The 12033-nt window shown below is 38.8% G+C and overlaps 1 protein-coding gene across 5 annotated transcripts in view; it reads right to left on the reverse strand.

The window, feature by feature from the left end:
* Nucleotides 1-1267: 1267 nt before the first annotated feature.
* RASGEF1B (RasGEF domain family member 1B) overlaps nucleotides 1268-12033 on the reverse strand; it is a 559901-nt gene continuing 549135 nt past the window's right edge. For all 5 annotated transcript variants that reach the window (XM_041759001.1, XM_041759002.1, XM_041759003.1 and 2 more), the window contains 4 exons: nucleotides 6865-6960; nucleotides 6376-6499; nucleotides 5126-5198; nucleotides 1268-2637 (listed from right to left, as the gene is read on the reverse strand). In XM_041759001.1, coding sequence (XP_041614935.1) covers nucleotides 2613-2637; nucleotides 5126-5198; nucleotides 6376-6499; nucleotides 6865-6960 — 318 coding nt within the window. In that variant the 3' untranslated portion in view covers nucleotides 1268-2612. The remainder of the gene's footprint in view (nucleotides 2638-5125; nucleotides 5199-6375; nucleotides 6500-6864; nucleotides 6961-12033) is intronic.

The following is a 12033-nucleotide window of genomic DNA, read 5'->3' on the forward strand; positions in this document are numbered from 1 at the left end:
TAGCCTGGTGTTGTTGATGCCATGTTTACTGAGGCGTCCATCCAGCCACATAAATTATACATGTGTCTGTAACCTGCTGGGGAGTCCAAATTCATGGCACAAAGAGAAGAGTCAATGATTTCCACAGATCAGTCAGCTATAGGGTTGAAACCTCCAATTTATCTAGATATTAAAACAAGAGGCTATGTAGGAGAATGGCAACTCTTTCCATGAACAATTTTTGTTCAAGTAGACTAAGAATCCAATACCGCTAATACAGCCTAATACCGCTGTAGTAAAATTGTTCCAGCAGCCACATTTATGTATCTAATACAGAGACCTTTGAGCATCTTTGCAAACTCATTTACGTAATGCTCAAAATGACCACTCTAGATCAGGGGTCAGTCAGCAAACTTTCTGTAAAGGGCCAGAGAGTGGATATTTGAGGCTTTGTGGGCCATATAGTCTCTGCCACAACCACAAGACTACAGCAGAAAGCAGCCACAAGAAAATGTGTGAATGGACGAGTGTGGCCGTATCTCACTCCACTTATGGACACTGAAATTTAAGTTTCATATCATTTTCACCAATCATAAAATTTTATCCTTTTGTTTTTTGTTTTGTTTTGTTTTGCTTTGTTATCCATTGTCACCTTGTGGGCCCTATGAAACAGGCAGACTTGGCCAGCAGCCCCGAGTTAGTGGAGCCTGGATGTAGACAGTTGGATGTGAAAGAGCACAGCTGTCACAGCAACAAGAGGGGCACAGAGCTCTGGGAGAGGCATTCCTCGGGGAAAGGCGGCAGTATTGTGGGGTGCCTTCCTGCTCTCAGCAGATGCCAGGACCATCACCTGAGACCTACAGAACCCAAATCTGCACCTAAACAAGATCCCTGGGCTGTTTGCAAGGTGAAAGGTTATACCAAAGTTGGAGAAGGCTTGGCAGTCTGGTTTAAAGCTTGGATTCTGGAATCAGAAGGCCTCCTTCAAATCTTTGGGCTTCTCGATTGCTATGGGACCTTGAACAAATGATGATGATGTCTTTTCCCACACCTAAAAAATGGGGATGGTGATCTATGCTAAACACTTGCAAAGTGCCTGGCAAGTACTATTTATTAAATGCTTGCTGTGATCCATTTTTAGAAAATTAATGTCCACACACACATACTCCTCAAGGCTACTTCAAGGACAGACACCCTCCTAGCCAGTCACATGAGTTGAATTACTTTGATAATAGCCCCCCACCCCAATAACCCCTTCCATAAAAGAAAAGAGAGACGCCACAACTCCTGGCTGCAGAGTGTAAAATATATTGATGGTTGTAAAGGGACAACTTGGAGACATTTTAGGTCTGCTGAGATGGCGTGCAGCATACATACATGCTCTGTTTTTTGAAACCATGTCATTAAGTTCTCAAATACATCTCTGTTTTGAACACGATGTTTTGTTTTTTTCATTAGCATGGTTTACTACTCTACAGTTTCTCCTAGAGTAAATAAATATAATGGCTGCTTGCAGAGCAACTACAGACTTATTGAGATGTTTAACAAGGTGAACTATTTCACAATTAGATCGACCTTTGAGTTAACAGCAAGATGTTTTTCATTTCTTTTCATTCACTGCTGTAGTGGAGCGGAGGCAGGGGACTAACTTTTCCAATTTATTCTTTGTTCACATGTTTAGTCACCAACAGACTCCAAAATGTAATGAAAAATAACAGTCTGTTCAAAAAATTAAATTGTAATTAGGCTGTGCGTTTTTTCAAGACCCTTAAAGTCAGATAATTTAAATTTACAAGAGGAAAAAAAAATAGGCATGATGGAAAACTAAGCAATAACAAAAAACTACTGAAAAATCCATCTGTAGAACACAGTGGTCAGTTGTAAACAGCTCAAAGGGCAGAGAAAACAAAAAGTCCTTCTAGAATGTTAAGTAGTCTAATGACAAACTCTGCTTTTTTTTCCTAGTGGCTATTTTCCTACCACAGTGTTGAGCTTCATTATATTAAATAACTTATATGGGTAAAAAGGAGTTTGCTAACCAGCAGCCAACTCAAAATCTTGCAGGAAGAGGGAGGAGAGGAATTCAAAACACAGCACACACTAAGGGGAAACGAAGTCCAGAATCGGCATTCAACCAGTCTTACCCCTCCTGGCAATACCATGGAGCTGAAGGTGGGATCTACATGGAAGGTTTTCTCCCCTCCCTCTTCTCCCTTTTTCATTTAAATTAACAAAGAAACATGGGCTTCCTAAGAGCCAGCACTCAGCTGGGCAAGTCCCATTAGCAGCAAATGTTCAACCAAATAAAAAACACACGCACACAAAAGAAAGCTCCATCCAGGTGCAGAGCTGTGATTCACATGGAAATTCCAGAAGATGAATCATGTGCAGAGCTGGGATCTGTAGAGGATTCTTTCTCAAGTGTCTTCAGTGAACATTTCCGTCTCCCAAAATCTGAGTCAATCTGTCAGCTGTAGGAAATAAGTTCCCCATCTACTCCTGAGTGAGCTTGCTTGTGGGAACTTAGCAGGATATTTTGTAGAACTGGACACCAAAAAACAGGCCAGCCCCTCAGTGATCTGCGCATGACACAGCAGCAGCAGCAGCAGCAGCGACCGTCAGTATCCCGTTCCTTACACTCTGCCTAAGAGGTTGGACCTGAGTAATAAAGAAGACAGGATGAGAACGAATGTGGTAGATTATTTCAGTTAGGATTAAAATGTCTTGCCTAATACGAGTTTCACCTTTCCTAGGCCTTAAGTTTGATTACAGATAGTTAAAAAGAAGAAGAAGGTGCCTGAGTGGCTCAGTTGGTTAAGCATGTGACTCCTGATTTTGGCTGAAGTCATGATCTCAGGTCCCGCATGGGGCTCCCTGCGCAGGGAGGGAGTTGGCCTGAGATTTTCTTCCTCTCCCTTACTTCTTCCACCACCACCACCCCCCACCCCCCCACCCCCGTGTATGCATGCTCTCTCTCTCTCTCTCTTTAAAAAAAAAAAGGAGGAAGAAAAAAAATACTAAGCATTGAAGTCCTTGTGGTTCTTGTGCTAGTGATTGCTAGTCACTTCAAATAAATATTGAGGAGACGGCAAAAGCTTTGTTTATAGGTAAATCTTTATTTTGAGTGGCTTTATATCAAAACAAAAACAGGACAAGCAAGTCATTAATTATAAAAAGCTTTTACGTCTGCATTGGTCTTATCACAGATGGACTTACTCAGTATATAAAAGCACCTTTACATTCCATGTTCATTGAGAGCATTTAAAATAGCCAATGACCAGAAAGGTGTCTACCCTCAGAGGTGTAGCTGTCATTGCCACTGTTGAGCCTAAGTGTCTGAATGAATGGCACGAGGGCCAGCAGGAAAAGGGTCTATGGAAAATTATCAAATTGCCTTCAAAGTTAATGTACATACACATTTCAGGCAGGTAGCATCATTCTAGAATAATTAGTCTCTGTATCTACTTAACACAGGTGGTTTTACAAATGATCATAGCCTATTTTCTCTTCTTTATCCTCTTGGTGATTGTTATGCTTTGGTCAACTCCTGCAGGAACCCAACATCATTCCCCAGCATGGCAGGTACACATGCTCAGTGATGTGGCAGACATGAAAGACTCCTTGCTTGCCCTCAAGAGGGTTACACTGTAGTAGGGATAAGAAGCAATGCACCACAAACCGACATGTTTGTAACAGGAGAAGACAACTGCCTTAGACTCCTGGGGAGATATGGGTCAGGAAGGAGAAGACATTGGAGTGAGGCCTTGAGATTACATAGGACATGGAAGGGCGGAGTACTTGGCTTACACCCAGACTCAAAGGAGAGTTTGTTCTTCAAGGCTTCTTAAAAACAATTTTCGTGTGTAAACTAGTCTGTTACATCAAGAATACATCTTCATTGTATTTATATACGTATTTCCATGTATACCATTCTATTTGTGCCTGGGCTACTCCCTCAATGAATGCTTATCAGAAGCATTATTACTGAACACTTTTGAGTACAACTGTGGACAGATTCATGGATTTGTGTCTGAATTTAAGCCAATACAGGGCACTCTCTTTTTCACTTCACATTTCTAAATCCTCCACTAAAGTCTCTAGTCACATTTCAACCCATCGAATGTTAACTGTTATTGTATATTCTGTGTATGGTACATAGAGATATGGGAAGACTCCCAAATGACTCTGGGAAGAAGAGAAAAGTGCTTGCCCACTCTGATATAAAAAGGCATATGTCCCCAGAGTCTCTTAGTAGAAATACAAATAGAGCAATTTTGATTATATGACTACTATATCCTGGGCTATTTTACCTATTAAAATAAATATCTTAAATGGTTAAAATATACATTTACCTATTTACCTATCCTTGTTTTTTTGAAAATACATTTGTTTGAAAATACCAATAAATTAACACAATTTTTAAATTTGAATAGATTCTGGATTATGTTTAAAGTCCCAACTTCTGGGTCACCTGGGTGGCTCAGTTGGTCAAGCATCTGATTCCTAATTACCACTCAGGTCATGATCTCAGGGTCGTGAGACCAAGTCCTTCATTAGGCTCTATGCTCAGCACAGAGTCTGCTTGGGATTCTCTTCCTCTACCCACCCTCTCAAATAAGTAAATCTTTAAAAAAAAAAAAATAATGTTCCAACTTCTTCTTTCTCTCAAACCAAAGAAGGGACCAAGACCCAGTTGCCAAGAGAGTGACACACTCAGATTTACTGAACTTATTGGCACTTGGGTCTCTTTTATCTCAGGTCAAATAAAATATTAGTGTTAGAACTATTCATAAATAGAGTCTGAACTTGTTATCTCTTAGATGAAGACAATGAGTCAGTGTTCTTTCTACCATACATACCATGGGGTAATTTCAGTTCCTGACTCCAAAAAATAATGGGAGAAAGAAACGAGAGCAGAGTCACTGTATATATGTATGTATATGACAGTATAAAAAAGTGAAAGGCGATAAAACTGAATGATGGCAATGAGATTCTAAGCCACAAAGATTCAGGTGGCAAGACATAAGGAACAGAGAAAACTTGGAACAAATAGGGAAGGATTTCCTACAGAAAGCATGTGGCTTTCCTCAAGTAGGTCCAACATGGCCCATCGATCAGCATGGCAATAAGCAGCCTGGAGACTTACCTTAAGGACTTCCATCTGTCTTTCTCTATATGGTTTTCAGGTCCCTCACTCTCATAGGAAGCCAAGTAGAGCGCTACAATCAACCAAAATTAAGAATGCATTAACCCTGAGGCCTTCTCCTGGTATATTACCCACCACCATCCATCTCCTGTTTAACATGAGCTAAACCCTAAAGTGAAACTCTTTAAAATATCCAATTACAACTGAGAAGCATCATAGTTTCATTAAGAACACAAAATATCACTTTGCCTGATTGACGGTCTCAACAAAAACCCAAGGGCCTCTAGGCCAAAAGAGCACTTAATTAACTAACAGTTTATGTGGGGAAATAACTTACAAATGCAAGCCACATGATGCTATCATATGCTCACATTTATGTTCTCTGTGAAGAAGGGGTGGGGAGGGGCATTCTTTCCTGATAGCCTTGATTTTTAAAAAACCTTTCATAACTAAAAAGCCAGATTTTTTAGGCCTCATTCTTCTAATATTTTCTCCCTATTTTTAAATCTAAAAGAATTTCATTCAAAGATTTTAAGAGCTCGGTATTAATCCTTTTAGGAGAGGTTAATAACAACCAAGCCCCCTCTGAAATGGGTAATATTAATGCAAATGCACTTCAGTCATTATTACAAATGCTTTCAATCTATTATGAGACATTGTTATTTAATAATACTATTGATTTCTAGAATACTAGGATATAAAAGATCAAAGGAATAAATCCCTAAATCTTTTACAAACTTTAGCTCTCTTCTCATCAATTTTTCTCAGTATGACAATCACTGTTTCTGCCTCAAATTCCTTAATATTTTAACAGGTCAAGATTTTCAGCTACTTTTTCAAATAGCAACAGGTACCAACTAACTAGTCTTTTTGTTTTTTTCAAATTACTTTTAATATCAACATACCACAAATAAAATGCCCTTTTTCTCCAACAAAACAAGTCCAAACAAGGGGAAAAATAAAATACTTCAAAATCTTTCCATTTGTGCCTGACGTTCTCTAGCTCTAGTATTATAAAGAAGGTTTAAACACAGAAATAATCGATTTATGGCTGGAAGGTGAGTGCCTGAGAAATATTTTAGGGATAAACCATATAGTTTTCTGTGCAACAGAAAACTCTTAAGAAGGAAAAGGTCAGAAGACAGGCCTCATGTGATATGAGGAACCAGGCACCGGGAATGTATACAGCAATGTCCTAATGGCAGGGCTTTCGGATGCTGGTGGCAGCTCCAGCTGGAAGGCTCACTTACCATCTTCACTGAAGACTGGTACCGTGAGCAGATACTGCAAGATCTTCCGGTCCCTCTCAAATGGGCACTCGACCTGCTTCCATGTCATGAATTCACTCACTTGTTTGGCCAGTTCCCAAAATTTCTAAGAAAAAAGGAAAGAAAAAAGAATTTAAAAGCAGTCATAAAAAATCATGAGCATTCCGTTTAATGTTTCCCTCTGACTTCTAATCAACTGAACTATGTAATTTTCTTAATTTAATTAAAAACCAGCCATAGGTATTTGTGAGGAACAGGAAAAAAAATTTACTCAAGAACCTCTGGATAATAATTAATGGTAATGTTGCAGCTAATTTATTCTACTCAATATTGTTATTTTCTTAAAAAACAACAGAGAAAGAGAAAACTTAGTTATAGAACTTCAGAATCTGCTTAGGCTGCCTGGCCTGGGATGGAATGTTGGAGAGGAAGGGCCCTCTCTGTGCTCAGATTCTTACAACCTATCCTTACCTCAAAGTTGACATGGCCATTTGGAAGGCGGTTAGCACAGCCCTCATTGAGGAAATAAATATCTTTGATTAAAAGACTGAAGAACGGTATCACAATCTAGAGAAAACAAAAGATTTTGGTTTGCTTGCAAACGAATATTCAGTCTCTCATCAAACATTACAAGAAATTCAGGAACAACATTAGTTCTGGATTACATAAAAGGCTACAATGAATTAAGATACAGTGTTTTGTTCACCAACCATGATAGCAGTTTCCTCCGTTAGGTAATTTTGCTAAAGATGCAAATGCTATTAATAACCAAAACCTAGCAAAGGTAACAGGCATTAGGAGGTGAGTGGCTTCATGTAGCTTCTGCAGTTTTCCCCACTGCAACAGCATATAATAAATCTAAAAGTTCTAGCTGTAATCAGTGGAAGAAGATCAAAAAGAACTCTTGCTTTTCATTCAGCAACCTCTTAGTTGGAGCTACGTATCAACAGAATACCTGTCATGACAGGTATGAAGATTTTAAGATCTCCCCACTAGAATCTGTACTGTTATATCATTTAGACTTCTACATTTTAGATGTATTTCTTTTCAGATGAACATTTTACCCTTGAAGACATTGCTCAAGATAATGTGAAAGCTCAGGGTTCTAGGTAATAGTTGCTGCAAACTTCCTATTGGGTAAACCTGGCCTTGGAACAAGTAGGTACCTGTTCTCATGGGAAATCACTTAAGCAGTACCTTGCACAATATATTGTGAGATGTGTCCAAGTGAAGGAGGAATATAAATGTGTAAATTAGAATTAATGGTTGTTTGAAAAACAATAAGCCTCTGGTAGGACTTTCCTGCCTCGGGTCTTTAATTTGATGAGGTGGTATTTCATTAATTAACTTAAAATAATAATCTCTAAGAAATTATCCTAAATCTTAATGTCTAAGCCCCATACTGAACAAAGCTCAGACATGGTAACTTCCACCTTTCCTCAAATGCCAACAAATTTTTGAAGCTTTTAAATTTGCTACAGTGCAAATAACACTCCAAACACAAGTTACTGGCCCTGTTGTTTACCCAAGAGCAGGTTTTTGAAGTTTCCCTAAGCTGATGACTCACTGGGTGGTACATCTACACTTAATGAATGAGAGGTCTGGAAAACATACATTTGGGCTCATACATAAAAATATGAAGTATCAATTTTTACTTCTAGATATAAATTCAGATTTTCCCGGAGGTTATTGAAAAAAACAAGTTTTGGTTATTTTTTTATGCCACTGGTCGCTGGAAAAGCCAAAGTGAATCTGCAGTTTTGACGGCATTTGGTATTGTCTGCAGAAATCTCTCAAGCTAAATTGGTAAAATCCCCCTCATTACCTTCTTCAAATATTACTGGCTAATCCTCTATTATTTTAGGACTAAACAGCCACAGTAACAATGAAAATGCATGCCTGGACCTTGTTCCTCCAATGGGGAAGCCTGTTTTGGAGTCCATCAAAACTCAGCTTAAAATATGGCCCCACAATTGACTGGCAGTACAAGTCAGGAGTCTATTAACGGTGGCCTGCAGCCCCACCCAGGCCCATCACTTGTTTTAGTATACCCCAGGAGCCATGCATTTAACACTTTGAAATGGCTGGGAAAAAAAAATCAAAATAATACTTCATGAGCATGAAAATTACAGGAAATTAACTTACAGTGGCCAGACAGCTTTCCTGAAAAAGAGCCATATTCACTCTTTCATCTACGTGTTGTCTATGTCAGAGCTGAGTAGTTGAACGAGAGGCCGTATGGCCCACAAAGCCTAAAATATTTATGATCTGGCCCTTAAGGGGGAAAAGTTTGCCCTGGTGTAAGTCTAACATACTAAGAAAGTCTAGTTTCCTCCCCTTAAGATGGGAACAACAATAGCTACCTCACCAAATTGTGGTGAGCATTACATTAAATACAGGTCTGACCTCAGTTAAGCACTCCCCAAAAACCAATGGGGCCCTTAAAAAGGGAAAGATATTATTAATGCACTTGAAAGATAACAAGGATATATCACCACAAGGGAAATGAATAGGAAGTTACAATCACGATATTGTACTTGCATAGTGTAACAGTTTTTAAGTAAGAACTTTCTCTTTTTATTCTCAGTACTGGGTGTGTGAGATTCAAGTGGTGCTGACCATTCTGTCTCACATTGATATTTAAACATTTCATAACTCCAGGTCATGTGCCTCTAGCTGAGGCACAGAGGCTATGCTTTATGTAATATTCACATTCATGGTGACTCCAAGATGATCCTATATATAGAGAGAGAGACAGAAACTTCACACCTAAGAGCGATCATCTGGTATTTGTCTTTGTCTGACTTATTTAATTTAGCATAATGGCCTTGAGGTTCATTTATATGTTATCACAAGTGGCAAGATTTCATTCTTTTTTATGGTTGAATAATATTCCATTGTGTATCTGTACCACAATTTATCCATTCATTCATCAATAGACACTCAGGTTGCTTCTATGTCTTGGCTATTGTAAATCATGCTGCAATAAACACAGGGGTGCAGAGATCTTTTTCTTTGGATAAATAGCCAAAAGTTGAATTGCTGGACTGATCCACTAATGGTTTGAATCACTCTTCCAAGAATATAGAAATATATATAAGTAACCTTCCTTCCATTCTGTTCCTTATGCCCATATGCCAAAAAGAAGTCTCATAGGCTTTTCAACTTTTAATTTACTCATCAATGGTTCTCTACACACCTGCAGCCCCTACAACAAATCTAACATAATAAAAATCAGGAGATTATAAGGACTTTGGATTTCCAGGCACCAAGGTGGATGTATGGGTTACCAATAGGAGGGAGCAAAAGTCTGGTCTCTGGGAGGTCCTGCCAATGATGTCTTTAATAGGAGAACTTCTCAGGTAATAATGTTTTCTAATTCCCTTTCAAAATATTCTTTTTTTTAAGATTTTATTTTTTAAAGTAATCTCTGTCCTCAATCTGGGGCTTGAACCCATGACCCCAAGATCAAGAGTCATAAGCATGCTTCACCAACTGAGCCAGCCAGGTACCCCTCCTTCAAAATATTCTTAATTCAGGGACTTGGCAAATATACCTTACAGGCATTATCAGTTTCAAACCTAGAAATAAATGCTGTTGAGCAGGAACAAGTCCTCACAAACATAAATGGAACAGTAAAAGGATTTAAAACCATGTAATCATATGAGAAATGGTTAAAAACCTGGAGGCACAAGTACCCACAGGAAAAATAGTTATTTAAAGATCATTTAAGGGCCTCTGTGTAGAAGACAGAAGTGATTTGTTCTAGGATATGGTACCTAGAGATGTGCCACCTTGGCCACATAAACTTTGACAATTTGAAAGAATATTAAAGAAGCCATTACCCAAATCCTGTAATGAAGATAAGGAGATTTTTAAATTACTTAGGAATAAAGAGAGTTTATCCTCACTTCAAAAAAGGGAAATTAAACCCAAATCTCTTGCATAAAAGATGCATGTTACCCAGAAATGTTTTCATTCAAAGCCTTTGAGACTAAATGTGAGAAAGAAATGGCATTTCTTTTAATGATGATTTCATTTGTTTTATGAACTAGAGAGTACAATTTATACGCTCACAGAGAACTGGTTTAAAAAAAAAAAAAAAACCAAGGGATGCCTGGGTGGCTCAGTGGTTGAGTGTCTGTCTTCGGCCCAGGACATGATCCTAGAGTCCTGGGATTGAGTCCCACATCAGGCCCCCTGCATGGAGCCTGCTTCTCCCTCTGCCTATGTCTCTCTGCCTCTCTGTCTCTCTCTCTCTCTCTGTGTGTCTCATGAATAAATAAATAAAATCTTTAAAAAGAAAAAAAAAACAACAAAATGAAAGTGGACAGAATTTATTAAATGATGTAAAGGGTAAATACTTTGGACTGTTTTCTGGAAAAAGCTATTTAGAGTCCCACAAGTATAGTCTCTCTGGGGAGCTGGACTTCTTCAGAAGGACTTTGGCCAGGGCTCCAACTCCCTGCTAGAGATAGGATTCTAAAGTTTCCTGGCTCTCCCAGAGGGTCCTGCAGAGAGAGCCTTGCATCCAACTGGGATGGGAGTGAGAGGATGCAGATGGCACCCCATGTGCTGATTTCCTGAAGCTTAAGAAACTTCTGATTTGATTTTTTTTTTTTTTTCTGTCTTGTCACAGTAGTGCTGATACCTGAGCAAGTAAAATTTCGAAGCTGGTACACCCTGTCGGCTGAATTGAGATAGTTATCCCTGCCTCATCTCTTCCCTGACTTTGCCTCTTTATTAAAAAATAATAATAATAACGTATTTGTAGTATCTCTCAAATGTTCTCAGCACTAATATTTTGGATTTTTCTTGAGAACCAATTTAACATTTTCAAAAGGTGGAGTTTTTGTGTTTGTTTTTATTTTAGATCACTGACGCTGAAGCTTTTTTTGCAGAAGTGACTGAGATGCCCTGAAATGTTTTTTAACCTCATTTCCAAAAATTTGTGGAAGATACAGTTTCATTTAAAAGATGGATAGAGGGCAGCCCTGGTGGCGCAGCGGTTTAGTGCCGCCTGCAGCTCGGGGTGTGATCCTGGAGACCCGGGATCGAGTCCCACGTTGGGCTCCCTGCATGGAGCCTGCTTCTCTCTCTGCCTGTGTCTCTGCCTCTCTTTCGCTCTCTCTGAATAAATAAATAAATAAATCTTTAAAAAAAAAAAAAAGATGGATAGAACCTGAACAAAAAATAACTTTTATCAAACAACTTCATCAGCCTATTTACCATAACCAGGTATTTACTTTGCAAATAACATGATCTCTAAATGTCAAAATGACTTTTCCTTTTCCCATAAGGATATAGGACACTGACATGGGCCAGGAAAGGACCCTCAGAGTCAAGGGTATGAGAGATCCAGGAGAGTATTAAATTGTTTACGGGGAGAGTAGATAGAGTAAGGACCATTAATTTCTCAGACATCATCCCTGTACTTTTTCTACCACCCACATATCCAATTAGTAACAGCAGGCCTAATGCTACAGCAACTAACCTACTTTCTGAAAATAAATGACTTAACCATGGGAGATAAGCTAATTCTTTTAAGAAAAAAAAGGCTACACTAAATCAGCTGTCTGGTGCAGAACTGAAATGTTTATTTTCCATTAAATCAGATTACTCTAATGTTATCAGTCATCT

Source organism: Vulpes lagopus, chromosome 6 (assembly GCF_018345385.1).
Source record: "Vulpes lagopus strain Blue_001 chromosome 6, ASM1834538v1, whole genome shotgun sequence".
NCBI classification, from domain to species: Eukaryota; Metazoa; Chordata; class Mammalia; order Carnivora; family Canidae; genus Vulpes; species Vulpes lagopus.